The following is a 19977-nucleotide window of genomic DNA, read 5'->3' on the forward strand; positions in this document are numbered from 1 at the left end:
TGGATAATGTTGATAGCCTGACTAGATATCCTATGATATGGTGGACGGACCGGGTCCGTAGGGAACCCTACCGGGAACGTGGTCTCTCATACCGGACAGGGTATGGAGACCTTATATGTGTTGGCGCCCATACCGGACGGGGTATGGGAACGACCCATTTCACCCTCATACTGGATGGGGTATTGAGGTTTATGGTTTTGGCACCCATACCGGACGGGGTATAGGGACAGCCCTGCAATCAGGTTATTAATGTTAATGGTTCATGTGTAGCGAAGACCTCCTATAGATCCCCACGAATACTAGTAGGCTGGTAAAAGAGATAATTTGTTGTCTGATTATTGATGTGCAAAAATATAACATATGTTATGTTACAAAATGTATATGATTTTATGATGGTTATAATGTTATTGTTTCCATATGATATTTTCACGAATCTTACCAATGTAAGTGGACAGTAAAGGTTTTTATCATTAATAAATGAGTTTGTTATAAAATATGCTCCATTTGTCATTTTTGTTTTCTACCAACTTTTACTTCTGTGGCAGTGAGATAGTGTGATGTCTTTACTATGGTAGTGTAGCTCATTCCTTATTTAACCATTTCATATCAGGAAGACGTGGTTCCCGAGCCCGTTCCGCAGGAAGACGGCGAGTTAGACGCTTAAAGACTTTATAGTTCTATTTATAGTTTTTATTTCGAATATCTCTTTTAATTAGCTTATTCTTTCATGTTTTAAGTACGTTTTTGATTATTGTGTAAGGAATGTTAATCAAAATTTTTATTACGCTTCCGCATTTAAGATTTTTAATACATACATATTCATTTAAATTCCGGGGCCGTTACAATAACAAAACTTACATTATATTTGGGATGAATCAATATTAATTAGCATATTCGAAATGTAATAATTTTAGTTTTTCTGATATTAATATACATGGTACTGTTCTTTATAAAAAAAATTAGAAAATAAGAGATATTTGCACATTGTTTGAATCGTAGTAAATGATAGGATTTTAATGTATGTTATTTCATAAGTGTAAAAAAAATAATGTTTGTTTTAACTTTTAATAGTAATAAACGGTATATGACTGACAAATTTGTAATGAATTTTAAAATTACTGAATCGGTGGTATGTGACTGGTATGTTACTTTTTTTTTCTTTACATCCTCGTATAATATACTTAATTTTATTTTTACTCTCACAATTTATTATTTATTTTATTAAATATAAAAATTAAATTTATAATAATTATTTATTTAAATATAAATATAATTATATCAATAAATAATTTAAATTTTTTTATTAAATACTTCTTATATATTACTACTTATTATATATAATAAATAAAAATAAATTAATAATTTGATTAAAAATATAAACATATTTATTAAATAAAAATATATCATTAATATATATAAATATACAATCATTTAAATATAAAAAAAATATATCATTTCTATTATTATTATTTAATTATTAATATTATCATATATTAATTAACCATCACTAAAATTTTATTGTTAATGTTAATTTACACACGATAGAGAAGTGACAACATCTTTGAAAAAAATGAGGTAAAAGTAAATGCGAATCCAAGAAAGACTTTTATTTTTTAATATTTTCTCGAATAACCGAACAGCTTCCTGTTTGATTCATTATCCACTATTGCTATCAAATCTAACGTGAATTGATAAAAATGAAGCAGACGATATCCAAGAAAGTAGGTGATCCAGAGTATATAAATAAGGGGAAAGCACCAGATGAAGGCCGTTTGGAGGAGCCGCATGAAAAGAGAGAGAGAGAGAGAGAGGGTGAAAGGAGCTTCAAGAAGTCACCAAAATGGTGGCGAATGGACTGCTTTTCTGGGCAGTGAGATGCCGGGATATCGTAGAAGCTGCTTCTCTGCACATGGATCGCAATGCCACCATCTTCTCCATTTCTCCTCTGTAGACAAACAGGTTTTTGTTTTAAGAAATACTTCCCCTCAGGGTATTTTAGTAAATTCAACTCGGGAGTCCAGTTTGCCGTTTAGTAAATCCAATGAAAACCGCATCGAGGCAGCAGGTTGATGGCGGTGACAAGTTCTGCGGCACAAGAGGGTTGTGAGTTTATCAAACAACAGTTTTCCCATATAATCTATCTAGAAAGTTCCAAAGCTCTGTTCATTTAAAAAAAGTTTTAAAAGCTCTAGCAAATCCGCTGCTTGCAACCCCGGGTTGGGGCGTGATTGCAGCCTCCCCAACCGGAACCAGTCATGTTCTCTTCTTGATCCAACCCTTTTTGTCTCTCTCGCCTGCTTTTCAGGTTCAAATTCGTAATCCTCCCTTAATTGTTTTTAGCTTCTGTTTCGAAGTGTTGCTAATGCAATCAAGTTGTATAAGTGTGATTTTTTTTTTATACTTCCTATTTTATAGTCATTCTTTGTTTCAATTTGAGGTTTTGGGTTTTATTCTTATTCGTAATTCCATTGGTGTTATTGAATTGTATTATCTGTTTTCTTGTTTTCTCCATGTAACTATGTTTTGAGTTTTTGGCTCACTACCTGATCTTTCAACTGGTATCTTTTGTTTCTTAATTGTAGTATCTGTTTTCTTGTTTCTCCGTGTAACTGTGCTTTGATCACTTCTTCATCTTTCAACTTGTATTTTTTGTTTTCTGCTTGTGGTGATTATCTGGGTTTGGGTGTCAGTCATAGTGACGTTGAAGATGCTTATTAAATGTGAAATTAAAAGACTTTTGAGCTCTTATCTCCTTTGGTCGGCATACTTCATTTTGTTTGTGTTTTGCTGTGCATTTATGGAAGGTTTTGATTTCGGTTGTAGTAATGGGTAGAAGGAAGCAAGCCCATCCACATCGTTCTGGTGGTTTAGTTGTAGAAAGTGACGAGACTACCGAACTAAAACTGGGTGAACATAAATCATCTGGAACTGAACTACCAGAGGAGGGAATTGTTGGCATTGATAAAGCATTTTATGTCCAAGCATATAGGAGCGGTTGGGTTTCAGATCAGCACCTTGATATATCTGAAGTTGTTCTGAGGAATTTGAACCTGAAAGAAGGATTTTGTGCTTATGGAATGAATGAAAATCTTTATGAAGACTATAAGTATTCCTTAAGGATTTGTGTCCGCAATGCCAACCAGTTTGTTGATCGTATGAAGCTGGGTCATTGGCCTGTCTTATCTTCCAGTGACATAACATTGGAATTCATACATGAAGGCACAAAGGAGGACATAGAGACCAACCCGGCTATCTTGTCCGGGAGTTTTGATGGACCAGATGAAGGTGTTACAGGTCTTGTTCACTTGGTAAGTTTAGAGTTTTTGACCCTGAGGCCAGTCCCCGGGGTCAATTTCTCAGACATTATGTCGTCTCTTAGGATGAGAATTGAGATACTTAAGAGTGCGTTTGATGCTTGTGAGTCACTTCTTGAGAACACAAGACAACTATGGAAAAAGAGTATGATGAATGTCATGGCTTGGCTTCGCCCGGAGGTTATGACTTCTGAGGCACGGTATGGAGTTCTTAAATCAACTCAAACAGAATTTGTTTTGCACCCAGAGAGAGAAGACGTGGCTGCAAACTCCAGAAAACGTGCTAGATTTGATGTTGTTCAGTTTTATGAAGCCATAAAGCCATCAAAGTGAGTAGATGTTAAGTCCTTGTAGAGTTCTTATCTGGCTACTGGCATTTTCTGATTTAACCTTGAACCTGAGTCACTGGTGTATCTTCTGTGCAGAACAGATCCATTGCTTGAAGATGACATACCTGACCTACTCCCTGTGCTAAGACCATATCAGCGACGTGCAGCTTATTGGATGGTACAGCAAGAGAAAGGAGATTCGGGAAGCTTTAGCAACATTCAAAGAAACCATTTCCATTTTCCACTTTGTATCCCTGTGGGTTTTCTTGATTCTTCCTCAAAAATGTTCTATAATCCATTCAGGTACTGGGAAGGAGGTTATTTGCGGCATTATTTTTTCATTAATGTTCATCATAGTAAGTTAGTAACAAGTCAGCTGCATTGTCTATGGTAATGCGAGTTGCACCTTCCTCTCTCTCCCACCATCCATATGCTTAATTTCTTGCACAATATTTTTTTTTCAGTGGAAGTGTTTCATTGAATCCAGAATATTCTTCACCCTTTGTCTTTGGTGGTATTCTTGCTGGTAAGTTCTGTCTATTGTTTTCCCATGTTAGATTTTTGAAAATGATCATTCCAGGTCCTGCCTTCTTGGTGCAAATATGTGCAAAAAATATAATTTTTTATATGTTGTATGGAACTAGAGTTGTCAACTTCTTAATAGACTGAATGTCTTTCAAGAAAGTTGATGCTTCTAGATCATTTAATCTTGTATCTGGTACAGTGTTAGATATCTAAATTCTTAATGCTATGATTAGATCTAGATCTGCTCCCCAGACTTAAGTAGAACTTGGTATGTCAAGGGCCAGATTATTAAAGCATGAGTCAAGCCTTTTGGATTTCATAAAGGCAGATGTTGTTAAAAATTTTTCTTTTTTCCCCCCCTAATTTCTTTTCTAGAGGACTTGATGAAAGATGTACTCTGGGAGAACTAAAGAATTCACTTTTACCTGTATTCTGTTTTACTTTCTATTTTCTAAACGTCACAGTGCTTGAATATTAATGTGCCCTACTTTTTCTGATTGTGGTCATTTATGGCTTCACAGATGAGATGGGTATGGGGAAAACTGTTGAATTGCTTGCTTGCATCTTTTCCCATCAGAAATCAGAATCAGAAGATGGCGTGCTTGTGGATGATTTACTTCCAGTTACTGCAGATCACAAAGCTAGTCTAAAAAGGTTAAAAAGGGAGTGTGTAGAGTGTGCATGTGGAGCTGTAAGTGAAAGTCGTAAATATAAAGGATTATGGGTACAGTGTGACATCTGCGATGCTTGGCAACATGCAGATTGTGTTGGTTATTCTCCTAGAGGAAGAGCTCAGAAAGCCAGAGAATCTTCAAATATACAAGGAGATCTAAAAAAGAGAAAGAAAGACGCAGTGCAGATTATTCTTAGAGAGGGGGAACATATTTGCCAGATGTGTTCCGAACTGCTACAAGTTACTTCATCTCCTGTTCCCTCAGGTGCCACTCTAATTGTATGTCCAGCTCCTATATTGCCCCAGTGGCATGATGAAATTACACGGTATTAACTAATAGTCTGTTCACGCTTTTGCCCGTTTCAGCTTCCACTATTAACCTTCTATATTATGTTAGCTGATGAACCTTTTATTTGTCATGATTGTTGCTTGTCAATATACTTACTGCAATCAGTGCTTCTTCATGATATGGGCTACTTTGGTTGCTGGTGCTAAGCATGTAACACGGTTATATTTTCGGATGAAACTATAATCTAAATACCAATTTTGTTGTCCTGTTTGAACTTTTATCTCCCTTCAGTCTAATCCTAGCTTCTGAAACGAGAGAAAAGATCACAGCGGCAAGGCCTAAGAAAAGGGAGCTATTGCCAAGTCGAGCCTGATTCTTCTTCTAGTTCTGCTAGCTGTTTGCTGTGACATAAAGAAACCATTCAGAGAGGGTAGTTTTTGAGGATTTCTGCTTGAGTGGAGATTTAGTGTTAACGCATGCGCATGAATAAGCAGAAGAAATCGCGGGAAAAGAAAAAATACTGAAAATGGCATTAGAAAAAATATCAATATAATATGAATTCCGGAATACTAACGTGGAATAGTAAATAATATAATAACCATTTTCTTTAGGCACTTCGGAAAAATAAAGATTGATCTGACCACTTTCTTTAGCCAGAAGCTGAAAAGAGATTTAAATAGTAATCTGAAAAGACTAATGCTGCACAAAAGAATGTCTTTCAAGAGAAGAATAAGCACAAATGCAGAAAGACCTGACAAAAATTGAATGTTAGTTGCAAGACAAGAAGAAAGGTCACTTGAGTTTTGAGTTCCCATTAAAGAAGTGCAAAGGGAAAAGCCATGATGATAGGAAAAGGCAATGTTGATCAAAGCTGTTGTGCTCATTTTCAGATAGGTATTGGTCAATCTTTTAGACCTTAACTACCTCTATTAAGTCCCCACTCCTTGTGACTTCTAAACCTAATCACTCGTCGCGAACTACTCCATTGAAATAGACAAAAGTGAAAAGAGATAAAGAAGTCACAAAACAATCTTACAAGGCATTTGACATTCTCATGTGGCCATAGAGGAAACTTGATGTCAGACGGCCTCTTCCTGTGTAAACCTGATACTGTAGTCCACACCACCCTTGAATACAGTATCATATGGCTTCCTCTCTATCACTAGGAAGCCCTGTGGTGGAGGACCTGGAAGTTAGGAATGGTCTGAGATTGTCGGTCTGACTTGTTGATACAACAGATCTGACCTCTCTCTAATTTTCAATCCAGGCCTGAGCTATTTGTTTGAACTAGGTTTGTCGAAGTAAACTTGTTGGATGGAGCTTCTTCCTTGCTTAATGTGCTAGGGAATATTATTGAGTCTTTGGAGTTGACACAGAATTGAAGCTGAAATTTCCAATAATTCTGCTTCCAATTTGCACCTCTTCTTACTTTTCGATGACCTTATCTACTCAGATAAAGTATATATTGTGTGTCTCTTAACTATTCTAACTTCTCCTAGAACAAAGAATTTCAAAATTCTTTTACAAAATGCTTCTGTTAAAGCCATTTAGGTTGGATTACATTTTCATTTGACAACATGGCTTTCTTACATTCTGATACTTTTGTCTTTATTCTCTTTCAGTTTTTTTACTCATTAAATTGTGATACTAATGGATGTTTTTCTATTCATTATCATAGCCATACACATTCAGGTTCTCTAAAAACTTTTGTCTATGAAGGCGTGAGAAACAATTCTTTTTCAAGTGTACCTATGGTGGACATCAGTGAACTGGTCAGTGCTGACATTGTGTTAACGACTTATGATGTTCTTAAAGAGGACCTGTCTCACGACTCTGATAGGCAAGATGGTGATCGACACTTCCTAAGATTCCGGAAGAGGTTTGTTCTAACTGGGTTTATTTTTTTAATTAAAGCTGACGTTTTGGTTCAGCTCAAGTTGGTAGCTGAGTTTCTATTTTGTACAACTTTTTAGAGTATATGTTGTAGTTTGCGCAGCAAGATTTTGCGTTTACTTTAGCAGATGCTTTTTTATGTATCTGCTTTAAATTTGAGATCCATTGTGGTTTTATAAATAATTATTTAAACACTATATTTATTATTCTAAAAGAGTTAAAAATGTGTTAAATGCACTTCTTTTACTTCTTAAATTCATTTTGATACTTTTCTGGAGGTGGGTCAACGTTTTTGATCATACTCAGAACTTTATGAATCAAATGTTTCAAGATGATATAATCTTTTTTGGAATGTTTCAAGATGATATTTGACAATATTGTTTACTAGGTACCCTGTTATTCCAACTACTCTGACCAGAATATTTTGGTGGAGAGTTTGTTTGGATGAGGCTCAAATGGTGGAAAGCAATGCTGCTGCAGCCACTGAAATGGCTTTGCGATTGTATGCTAAGCATCGTTGGTGCATAACTGGCACTCCTATACAAAGAAAGCTTGATGACTTGCATGGACTGTTAAGGTTTCTCAAAGCAAGTCCTTTCAATGTACCTAGGTGGTGGATGGAAGTAATAAGAGATCCATATGAGGTATTAGTTTTGTGCTGTTATTCATCCTTACTGATCAAGTGTCTATATACAGTTGCATCAATGGATTTATTGAAATATTTGTAAAATAATTTGTTTCCATGACCAGTTGTTCTACAAGTTGAAGTTGGTAAGAAATAAGCTAACTTCAACATACATGCATGCATATATAATTTGAAATGGCTCCTTTTGTGCAAACGGGATATTTAAACTAGACATAAAATTTACAAGCGAATAGCATATTAATGGGCTTTTCAAGAAGGGAAGTAATAACAACAATGAATGATGTTCCCATAGTATGATTCCAAAAATAGGCTTAGCGTCATGGGAAATAATTATTGGGTGATCATAGTGTCAAAAGCTTAATTTTCAAATTACTATTTAGATTTATATAATCTTACAATGTTGATTGTCCAGCAGCTTCTTTTCAACCTTTTATTGGGTTTGCTGTTTGAATACTTTTTTCTGCTGTTTTCTTTTTGATCCAAGAGTGCTCAGATGGAGTCTTTACTGACTTTCACCATACTTTTGCAGAAGAGAGACGCTGGAGCCATGGAATTTACACACAATTTTTTCAAACAAATTATGTGGCGCTCATCAAAAGTACAAGTTGCGGATGAATTGCAACTTCCACCTCAAGAGGAATGCCTCTCTTGGCTCATCTTTTCACCAATTGAAGAGCATTTCTACCAACGGCAGCATGAAACTTGTCTGAGTTGTGCTCGTGAAGTTATTGAAAGTTTCAAAGATAATATTCCCAAAAGAGGTGTCCCAGGTTGCGAATGGTCACCCTATGACTTCATTTTCTCCTGCATTTCTTCTTTTTCATTTTGTTTGGTGGTCACTAAAAGAAATTACTTATTCATGATGATAGAAACTGATTTTGTGTTCATAATGTCTGATGTTTATATACTGCAGATTCTGATTCTTTATCTGACCCTTTCATCACTCATGTGGAAGCTGCAAAACTTTTGAACTCACTATTGAAGCTTCGCCAAGCTTGCTGTCACCCTCAAGTTGGAAGTTCAGGACTTCGGTCTTTGCAACAGTCGCCCATGACTATGGAGGAAATACTAATGGTGAGTTATTTGGAAATTTTTGAATGTCCTATCATTGTTTAGCTGCTGGTTTTTTATGTTTTAAAACAAAAGTCCTGTTTAATAGGTTCTTGTAAATAAGACGAAGGTTGAGGGTGAGGAAGCTCTCAGGAGGTTAGTTGTTGCTTTGAATGGGCTTGCAGCAATAGCTATGATTGAGAAGAACTTCTCTCAAGCTGCAGCATTGTACAAGGAAGCACTGCATATCACCAAGGAGCACTCTGAAGATTTTCGGCTGGATCCTTTGTTGAATATTCACATTCTTCATAACCTTGCGGAGATACTTCCGTTGGTTACAGACTCTCCAGAACAACCTCCCCTGGCAATGCAACAATATTTTGGATGCTCTGAAATGGAGATAGAAAATGACAAAAAATTATATCGTAATGCTGTAAAGAGGCAAAAAATTGGTGAGAAAGGAAATTCTAGTTTTGCTGTTGGTGCAGGGAATCTACCTGGTCATACATGCAACGATTTTGAGAATGCCTTAAAAGATGAGAGAAAATGTGATTATGAGCAAGAATCTTTGAGAATAGCATGTGAGCAATTGAAAAATAAGTACTTATCTGCTTTTAGTTCGAAGCTTTGTGCTGCTCAGCAAGATTTCAAAAAATCATTTGTGCAGGTACATTTGGATTCTGTTCTATGGCACCTTGGTGCCCAGTATATTATGTGTAAGAAATGCAGGACCCTGTTGCCTTCCCACAACAAACCTCAAACCTATGATGCTACAGCCTTTTTTTTTGTGGCTCTTAAAATCAATTATAAAGCTTTATTTCTTTCCATAAAAAGATGGGAAAAAAATATTGCTGATTTTGTTTCTCAGGTGCATTGAAATTATTAGTTTCCCTCAAAACTCTCATCAGTTTGCTACTAATAATCATGCTTTAGAAGCATATCATATTACATTGTCACAACATAATTCCATTTATCATCTGCATCTCTTAATTAACGATTAAAATGAGCAATGTTTACATAAATAACTTTTTCCTCTGTATCATTCACTTATAGTTTTATACGATATAGCTTAACTCCAAGTAACATTTGGAAACTTGTTGAAGGTTTCTAGTGCATTTAGCGACAGAGACAAACAACCTACAGTCTGGTGGTTGGAAGCACTTCATCATGCTGAACAGAATAGGGACTTCTCAAATGAGTTGATCAGAAAGATTGAAGAGTCTGTCTCAGGAACTCTAAAGACATCCTCTTCAAGAATCGCATCCCGGTCAGTGATGGCTTTAACCACTTAACATTGTGTCTCTATCATAAAAATTATTGCTGGGACCAGTTGCTTCTGTGTTTGAGTGCTGTGTAGCAAGAGTAGTTATTTCGGCTTTAGACCAGGATGATGCATACATCTCTCCTGATATTAGCTAAAATTATCTTTTAAGTATTTCCTGAAAATAGTACAGGCGAGTGTGACATTAATGTCAAGACAAATATTAATAGCTCCTGGAATTTGTTTCTGTAGATATTAGTTACAATTAGGTTGTCTAGTACTTAATCAACAGCTATATAAGTTGTAGTTTGTAATTGTAGTTTATGTATGTTCTTGTTTTGAGTCAGTCTAAACACTATTCAAATTCTTAATACTTCAGCTCAAACATTATCTGAAGAGAAGTGAAAAGATGCTATGGGAGAAGGGATGTAGGCAATAGATAAGAATCAAACAGGAGAAATTGTTTTGGAAGAAAACGAACTGATCCATTATAAACAATCCTGAATTTTTTTTGAAAGAAAACTACTGGGGCTGGAGTCAGGTTCATTTTAGTTTTAATCAGGTCTGGCCATGCTCGTGTTTATGCGTGAAAACCTCATCTGAACCCGACCCAATTATATGTAACATAAAATATTTTTTAGAAAAATTAATTAAAATATTAATAGAAACCTCTTACCAAGTTTTCCACTCCACTTCTTCCTCTTTCATTCACACCGCGGCCAACTCCATATCTTTTCCTTCTTCTTCTTCTTCCTTTTTCTCCTCTTCTCTACATCACAACACTGCCGAAAGCCGCATCAAGCATCATCTTGTCTTCTTCCTGCATTTACATCATTATTTTAATGTAATCAGCTCCCAGGGCTTCGGCCTTCTAGTTTCTTCCTTCTTTTTCTTCTTCAAGTTGCTGCCATCCATAATCTCTCCACCCATCTTCTCCAAGTTGGGGCTCAAGTAGAACTTCGACGTTCAAACACGTCTCCATCTCCGTTATATTAGCTTATTTGTCTTTTGACTTAAAAATAAGATGATGCTTTCATTTGTTGCTGTTTCCATACTTTCATAAACTAGGACAATAGTTTGTGTTTTTTTTCCCCTTATTTTATGTAATTCTGATATCTATAAATATGTTCTAGTTTATTTTACTTTCAAGCTGTAGATATATGCAAACTTTGTTTGCACAGTGAAAGTGGAGAGAGAACTCGAGTTGAATAACTTATTTTAAGATTGCTTTAACCCGAAATCTACACGGGCCAAAATTAGTTCTAATATTATGAACCCGCTCCAAAATCTGGGGCATGTTTAGTTTTCTTCAATAATATTTAGATCAGATTTAAATTTCACTAAACCTGCTCTGAACCAGCCCATTGTCATCCCTTGAGTGAATTACAAGGCCAGATTGCTTGCTAAAGATATACAAGGCCAAACGCATGGCAAAAAGATATTCATGACCTTATACTGTGAATTGTTGGCAGACATTTGCTCTAGCAGCGAAAATGTATATAGTGAGGGTTTTGTTGTCTTTAGCTTCTACCTTTATTAGTACTTGAAGTTTCTCGACATAAAAAGCATTTTCCTTCATGAAAATTTGGAGAAAGAGATATACATGGAAAACTAAGAGACAATAAAATTTGCAGATTGAAGGAAATACTGTGAGTTCTAAAGCAATCACTAAAGGATTGGTTTAAAAGATTTGTCGAGGTAATTATTATAACTGGACACAGTTATAGTCAGAGAGATCATACGTTCTTTATAAAACACTTGAGTTTAGGGGGAGCCACGACTCTTCTGATATATGTTGATAACATAACTGTGACAAGAAATAATAAGAAAAAGAATGGAAGATTGAGAAAATACCTAGCCAAAGAATTGGAGATAAAAAAAACTTGGCATGCTGAAGTACTTTTTAGGAATTGAAGTAGCTCGTGTGAGTGAAGACATCTTTATTTCATAGAGAAGTATGTGACCAATCTTCTAAGAGAGACTGAAAAGTTAACATGTAAACCTGTCTCTATATTAAGTAACTAGGATAAAGAAAATGAAGATCCTGCTGTAGACAGAGAGCTATACCAGAGACAGGTAGGAAAACTTGTATGTCTTGTCATAGAAGGTCAGACATTGCATATTTCATGAGTGTGGTTAGCTGATTTATACATAGCTCGGGAGAGGTTTACGTTTATGTAATCTACAGGCACGACATTACTCAAAGGCTAATCTTGGCAAAGGAATTCTATTCAGAAAGAATATTGGGTTTGTCCTTGATGCATACACGTGTATAGATTATGCAAGTGCACCAGTAGATAAGCAATCAACTAGGAGTTATTATACTTTCCTTGGATGCAACCTTGTAAGCTAGAGGGGTGAGAAATTGAATGTGATCACTATATTAGATGCAGAGCTCAGGGTAATGGCATAGGGACTGCGTACATCATGGCACAAGATATGGAAGTTTTGAGGATCGGATAGAGATGGCTAATGAAATTATTTTGCAATACCAAGTCTGCCATTGACATTGCTCATAATCTCGTGTAAGATAATAGAATGAAGCACATTGAAGTAGATAGAAATTCATAAAGGAAAAGTTGGATAGTGAATTGTTTTGTACTCTATGAATCTCCACAATAGTCAACATACAGACTTGCTAAAGACTTGATAGTGCGACATTCCAAGGACTGATCTCCAAGTTGAGAACGAAAGATGCATATTCATGAGCTTGAGAGGGAGTGTTGGAGCATCCTTCAATTATCTCAATATTAGGAAATTAATCATCTTAAAAACATGAGATACCAGTTAGAGAATTCTACTAATATGCAGTAAATATCTCGAGTCATTGTTTTTTATTTGACGGGATTGGCAGTTGAACTTGAGCCGTCAACTTTGCAATTAGCAGGTTATGTCATCAGACACTCTTGGTAAACGTCTTGAATTATTAAGTAGAAATAGCACACTTAATCCGAGAATAAGTAGGACATTTTATTTCTTTGGATTTCATTACATCAGTCAATTAATGAGATGCTTGCTATGTATATTGTCACATGCTATCCAAATTCATTTTTATGATGTAGTTATAGTCTTCTCAAAATCCCTTATTTAGATCTTCCAGTGAATCATAATTAGGAATTGTATATTGTTTACAACCACATCTTTACGGATAGTAATTAACTTTTCATTGCTTGTAATCCAGCTTCCGAACCGTTAGTGGTCTAAAATATCATCTCCAAACTGGTCTGGATCTGTTGGAAGGCTCTAGGAAAACTTTACTTGATCGACTTCTAGAAATTGATCAGACAATGGAGGAACCAAAAGTGGAAGATATTGAACGTGTGAGACATTGTCGAAATTGCCAGGGAATTGATGATGGTTCCACATGTCTTCATTGTGAAGTGGACGAGTTATTTCAAGTTTGCCTCTCAATTTATCTGTGGCCCTTCTAAGTATGAACTTATGCAAACTACTTTTGTTATTATTTTATCTTTTAACTTTTTTCCCAGGATTATGAGGCAAGATTGTTCCGTCTTACCAAATCACATGGAGAGATGGTTATATCTGCTGAAGATGCAGTGGATATGCAGAAAAAGAACTCCGCTCTTAACCGTTTCTTTTGGCATTTATCAGAACCAAGTAAAGTTTCAACTTCATCCAGTGTTGGTAATAAAGAATTAAAGAAGAGAGGTGTTGGTGAAAAAGTAGTGGTCAGTTATCTGATCTCATTTGTTTTTTGTTAGAAGGTTACCTCTGCATTTTTAGAGTTTATCACATCTCGTTTTTTATTATCATTTTCCATTGAGATGATTATATTTTTCCATATAGATGATTTTGTGTTTATGACCCAATGATTGACAAAGGAAAAGAAGAAAGCGGAAGAAGGAAAAGAATTGCAGTGTGGGCCTCACCCTTAAGAGAGGAAGTTTAGGCTGATCTCCATAAGCTTTTTTCGTTTAGGTTTAATTGGGAAAAAGGAGGAATGTTTAGAATAGGAATTTTGATCAAATAGGAAATTGCTTTGTACAGCTTAGAGGTTCCAGTTTAGAAGTTCGTCAACAGTCTTAGCTAATTAGAACATCGGATAAAGTATTCTTAGATTTAGGAAGTTCTGATTTTTGTTAAAATAGGAAAGATTTTAGAGCTTCCAGGTGGATATATGAGCAAATTGCAAATTAATCAGAGATTAATTCTACATATGTTTAACTTGCCCTCCCAAAAAATTGTGCATATGCAATCCATAACCTGATCTTAAATACAGGATTGTATAATTTTAGAACCAGAGCAGGAGGCTATGAGTGACTTCAAGGCTTTTTAACATCAATTTGAGAGATTCCTTTAATGTACCAGGATGACAACAACCATGATCATACAGACAGAACAAAAGATCACAGTTCTGGGAAGAAAAACAAAAAGAATTAACTGTGCAGCTCAAACTTCTCTCATAGGAGCTGTTTGGTGCTAAATCAGAAGGGAATTCCACATGAGAGGGCAGTGGCCAGCAGAACAGCAAGGGCCGGGACAACATAGCAGGGATCTCTCAGATTATGGGAAGCATCTTTCCCATGATGGCGCAGTCATATCCTCCTTAATCCTACATTGTTTGGAACAAATGGTCCATGATCAGTTGTTGGAATTCATCAAGCTGAAGTTCCTTGGTTGTCATAAGAAGTGGAAGCATATATGTTTTTCAAAGTAAAACAAGATTGTATCATCTTGTGATGGAATAACGCATCTTTTTCAATGTAAAATAAAATCACAGATGTGATGCTAACAAATCTTGCATAAAAGCTGAATCAAAAAATAAAATAATCAAGTCAAGGAAGCCATGCTTGTATTGATGTAGGATAAAGAGAAGATTGAACATAATAATTAAATTGGTCTTAAGGATATGGCATTTGGACTGAAGATACCACTTAAAGAAATCTAGGTCTAGTTCATGAACTTGGTCCTCACATATCTGAAAAGTAGGAAAATTTGGATATCCATGCCACATAATTAGATAACTGCAAGTGCCACCATTAGGAGAAGGAACCAGTGATCTTCAAGGCTAGCCTCGATATCTTCTTGTGGTTGCAATGATGAAGGAACCTTAGGTAACTGCTTTCTTTTAGAAATGCTTAAAGATGGAGGAGGAGGCTCAAAAATGCCTTGATGAAGTGTTAAATCTTCTGTACTTAAAAAAGTAGGATTAATATTCGTATGAGTAAGGAAATTGATCAAATGTGCATTAGATCCAAGAGGTCGAATAATAGGGAAAGGGCCAAGGTCTCCGGCATCTAATTTCTTTACTGAATATTTGAGATAGTGTTCAGGACAGATACAAATCACGAGAAAATTCCTGTATCCAATTATATAGTTTTACGTTGTAAATCCTTTGTAAGTTCACAATATAGTTAAGGCAATCTTTTGCCTAGTATCAGCAGGAAGTGTTGCTTGAAAGTGAAAAGGATTTAGTTGATAATTATCCAGGAATTCCTGGAAGGTTTAAAATCTGCATGTGAAACACGGGTTGTCCCAGCACACCATGACCACCACACAAGGATTGGTTAATATTTTATGTAAATTGAGTATGATATTGGTATCATAATGAAGAAAAGAAATGGATAAGCATTGCATAGCATTTAATTTTTATGTTCTATTCTTGATTGTTGATAGGTTTCAAAATCCCCCTCAGAATTAGAGGTTGTTCTTGGAGTTATAAAAAGCTGCTGCAAGTCTCATTTGGGGAGGGAAGGCATGTTGGCAGCCTCCAAGCAGCTACAAACTCTGGAGGTATTTTTTCACCATTGTACTTTGCTGGTAGAAACTACTGCAATAATACAAGTGTGATTCCATTTTGGGTGATTGGAAGGGAATATACCCTATTCTAATTATCTTTCACTATTTTGTTGGTCAAGCTATCTTCTGCTTATATTCTTTAGGCTGTCAGTTAATATACAGGCATCCTGCATTTGATTTGAAATCTGATTGTTCGTTTTCTTTCTTATATATGTTAGGGGATGCGGAAAGAGTATAGCCATGCAAGGTCATTGGCAACTGTGCAAGCTCAATTCCTACTTGCTCATGATGAAATTAAGATGGCAACCACCAGGTTGCACCTAAGGGAAAATGAGAACGATAAATCTATTGATGCTATCAGTCCAGATGAATTAGACTCAGCTAATGCACAAAATTCTGGTGAGAAGTTCACGTCTTTGGCCTTGTTAGCAAGTATACAAGGGAAACTTCGTTACTTGAAGGTACCACCATAGAGTCTGTTGGAGAATATGTTATTAATTAAGAACTATTGAGAATGTTTGAGAGAATAAGATTTTTTTAAGTAATTAATACTTTATCTAATGCCTAATTGCTTACTTTTATAATCAATACTTTATTTAAGCACATTTCTTTTAATGGTTCAGTCTACCTCTTAAATATTGTCTTGCACATGTTACTACAATATTATTATTTTTACCTTACTATTTCTTTTGTTAGAGCCAGATCTCATAATCTGTGGTAATGTTATTTTGCTGATATTCCTACCTTTATCGTATTAAATTCAAACGCAAAATCGAGCATTGTTAGTTTAATGGCTTCGATACAATGTTATTGTATAATGCTTTTCTTTGGAGAAACAACAAAAGTACTTCTGTTGGATATGTAGACAACCTATGGGTTGATACCAAACTGATGTAGAATATGATAGTTAGAAGGCTTTGAAGTTAAGAGCTCATGAAAGATATTATTAGAAATAGAACACAGAGCAAATCTGGGATTAAAAGCAAAGACCATATCGTGGAGAACAAGGAGAAGTGATAACTTGAATTTATTAATTTAAATTTTCCAATTTCAATTCCTTCCGTTCTGAATCAAAAGCTATCGACTTCTAAATATAGGTGCTTACATGTTCTGATCATAAGACTACACTTTTTATTTATTTTCATTTTTCTTTTTCTTTTCCCTTTTTTGTATTTCTCTGATATATAAAAGTTATCTCCTTTCTTATGGTCACATTTGAGTATTGTTTTCAGGGTTTGGTTCAATCCAAGCAGAAGGATGCGGTCAAAACTTCAAGTGATTCTTTATTAAATCAAGAAATAGCTACAATTTCAACTTCAGTGGAACAGAAAAGTGAATACCTATCTAAAGCTGAGGAAGCATGTCCAATTTGTCATGAAAACCTCAGCAAGCAAAAGATGGTTTTCCAATGTGGGCATGTTATCTGCTGTAAATGTAACTACTATACTACCTTGGCCATTCTCACTATAACTAAGTTCCCAATTGCTGCAGAAACAATTACTATAGAATGTTTTGCATTCAGTTTAGAATAGATGCTTCTACATAGGAAATGGGACAATGTTTTGCGGTTGTGTGCAGACACACGAAGCATGAATGCACAGACCCATGCTTGTCAATTAAATCATTACATGTTCTATATTGAAGTTTGTGTTGAAAGCCTTGGATATTATGAATGGTGAAGATTTTTGAAATCTCTGCTGCCTGACCACACTACATGGTTTTATGTATTTTGTTACTTTGGTGGATAGTTGGACTATGTGAAAGCTGGCTGGAATAAACCTGCATTAACAGAAAATACTTTCCTCACTGTCCATTGTCAAGTGCTGTAACTTTTTTATCTATGCTATATATAACTAATTACTCTAGTAAGTGACAGAACTTATTCAGAATGCCTTCATACTCAATTAGAATATAATATTGACAATTTTTATACTGAGAAAATCCACTCTAAATCTCCCGTAGAGCATACTTGTTAGCTTGTCTTTCGCTGGTATCCATTAGCAGATGTAAGAGGTGTATCTCCAGAACCAAGTCAACCAAGGGTGTCTATGCCCATAGCCTTTTAATTCATCTCTCTAATCGATTTCTGTTTTTCTCACAAATTCCTATCAACTCTGTGGTCTTGCAGGTCTATTTGCCATGACTGAGCAGAGATTAATTTGTGATACTCAGCACAAGTGGCTTATGTGCCCGGTATGTCGACAGCATACAGATGTAAGAAATATCGCCTATGCCGATGACAGACAAAATAGACCATGTAATTCTGATTTGCTGCACAAAGTTCAAGGCTATGAGATGTCTGAATCATCTCTGACTGTTCAAGGCTCATATGGAACAAAAGTATGCTTCCTCTCCTTCGCTGTATAATAAACTCATGTAGTGCATAAATTAGTTCTTATAGCACTGGTGTGGTTTTCTCTATTTGATAGGTATCCATTATTCATTTGTTTCATCTTTTTGATGCCCCTGGGCACCCTTTCCCATGTTCTTTTTCTTGTTCACCAAGCATACCCACAATACTGCGTATGCATGGTCAATTGTCACAGTTGCTTGAAATTTCCTTGGGGGAATAAGAATCAACACTAGAGTTTATACGGTTGCTATCATGCTTGTGTCCAAGTTGTACATCTTCTCTTATATTGTTCATGTGGATAAATGAAAAAATTATGAACAATTATGATGCTGTCAGTAGCAAATTCAGGTTATTATCATATCTGACTTTTTTGTGGGCTATTGTGAAGATTGAAGCTGTTACCAGGAGAATCCTGTGGATCAAATCTACTGATCCAAATGCCAAAGTACTTGTTTTCTCAAGTTGGAACGATGTTCTTGATGTATTAGAACATGCTTTCACTGCCAATGATATTACCTATGTCCGAATGAAAGGAGGCAGGTAAGAACAACTGTGAAACAGCCAACAGCTGTAGTCTTTCTTGCTGCGTGACACCAATGCACTTTCTGTAGCTGCCCAATGAAGTATATTAATGTAGGAGTCTAAGAACTAAGAAGTTATGCTATGCCAAGTCGAAAAAACTAAGAGGATATGGCTAAGAATTTTAGAAGTGCTCTTTTAGGTTTCTGAAGTTAAAAAATATCATGAATGAAGGGTTGTAAAGCACCTGATATAATTACACACAAATATCCAGCAAAGGGCGAGGAATTTTGAAGTCTGATGTTCTGTTCTATATATGTCGGTTTATATAAATTTTTTAATTATCTCAAATATATATATATATATATAAACTTTTTAAACAATATTTTTTGGGGGTCATTGGGCTATTCTAAATGGTTATGCTTATGGCTTCCAAACTGCAGGAAATCTCAAGTTGCTATCAGCAAATTTAGAGGTCAGCAAAGCAATGTAACAGAATGTCACAAAAGAAAAGTCCAGCAGGAAAAAGCAAAGTCTTTCCAAGTTTTATTGCTTTTAATCCAACATGGAGCAAATGGCCTCAATCTGTTAGAAGCACAGCACGTTATCCTTGTAGAGCCACTACTGAATCCAGCAGCTGAAGCGCAAGCTGTGAGCCGGGTACACCGTATTGGGCAAGAGCATAAGACGCTGGTTCATCGATTTATAGTATGTCATCATTTTCTATAACCTGTTCATGTTGAAGAACCTTGGTCATTTATTGACTGCGGAAATGCACTTGGTTGTGAAATTGACTTTTGGTTTTACCATGGCAGGTTAAAAACACTGTTGAAGAGAGCATCTATAAACTGAACAGAAGCAGGAACACAAGTTCTTTCATTAGCGGAAACACCAAGAATCAAGATGAACCCCTTTTGACGCTTAAAGAAGTCGAGTCTTTATTTGCAGTGGTAGGAAATGATGAAAAGGCAAGTGAGAACCTAAGGGATTTACCGCCTTCGGTGGCGGCTGCCAGAGCAGCCGAGAGGAGACTGAGAGAGAGCAATGCAAGATAAGATATGTTCTTCAGTATAAACCATAAGTTAGAATGGTCAACCTCCTTTAACTGAAGTTGTTTACCTTCCTGCTTATCTTGATTTGGCAGGGGCTGAAGTTTTGGGAGAGTTGAAAATAACTGATATAGTGTAGCTTCATATTAACGGAGACAGATAACTACTTCTCCTGGAGAATATTAATTGTATATCCATGCTGCAAAGTTAGACGGTGCATTTTCAGGCACTATGACAATAATGAGATTCGTAGTTCTCCTTTTTTAACATTCTGAGACTCATATATGATAAAAACAAATATAAACTATTATGATAT

The 19977-nt window shown here is 35.8% G+C and overlaps 1 protein-coding gene across 4 annotated transcripts; it reads left to right on the top strand.

Annotated features, from left to right (window-relative positions):
• The first annotated feature begins 1654 nt into the window (after positions 1 to 1654).
• On the top strand, positions 1655 to 19930 carry LOC110819276 (RING-finger, DEAD-like helicase, PHD and SNF2 domain-containing protein). 4 transcript variants are annotated; one of them, XM_088212710.1, is made up of 20 exons: positions 1655 to 2305; positions 2805 to 3643; positions 3740 to 3946; positions 4108 to 4169; positions 4690 to 5167; positions 6809 to 7009; positions 7412 to 7667; positions 8199 to 8439; positions 8583 to 8743; positions 8829 to 9386; positions 9823 to 9986; positions 13162 to 13378; positions 13469 to 13669; positions 15618 to 15734; positions 15959 to 16201; positions 16973 to 17174; positions 17869 to 18080; positions 18482 to 18633; positions 19056 to 19320; positions 19428 to 19930. In XM_088212710.1, exons 2-20 carry the CDS (start codon positions 2826 to 2828, stop codon positions 19665 to 19667), a joined length of 4995 nt encoding a protein of 1664 aa, XP_088068836.1. In that variant the 5' UTR covers positions 1655 to 2305; positions 2805 to 2825; the 3' UTR covers positions 19668 to 19930. The 4 variants fall into 4 exon arrangements, with proteins under 4 accessions (XP_088068836.1, XP_088068835.1, XP_088068837.1 ...); XM_088212709.1 differs by having other exon boundaries at positions 1656 to 2305; positions 2824 to 3643; XM_088212711.1 differs by having other exon boundaries at positions 1656 to 2305; positions 2824 to 3643; positions 4690 to 5106; positions 6850 to 7009.
• The last annotated feature ends 47 nt before the right edge of the window (positions 19931 to 19977 follow it).

This window comes from Carica papaya, chromosome 2, assembly GCF_054855325.1.
Source record: "Carica papaya isolate Zhongbai chromosome 2, ASM5485532v1, whole genome shotgun sequence".
NCBI lineage: Eukaryota > Viridiplantae > Streptophyta > Magnoliopsida > Brassicales > Caricaceae > Carica > Carica papaya.

Bases quoted from the DNA above. Each gene is read 5' to 3' on its own strand.
- LOC110819276 (XM_088212710.1), top strand. From the start codon at position 2,826: ATGGGTAGAAGGAAGCAAGCCCATCCACATCGTTCTGGTGGTTTAGTT. The intron at 5,168-6,808 runs GTATTAACTAAT...TCATTATCATAG, and splicing joins TGGCATGATGAAATTACACG to CCATACACATTCAGGTTCTC. The intron at 8,440-8,582 runs GTTGCGAATGGT...TATATACTGCAG, and splicing joins TCCCAAAAGAGGTGTCCCAG to ATTCTGATTCTTTATCTGAC.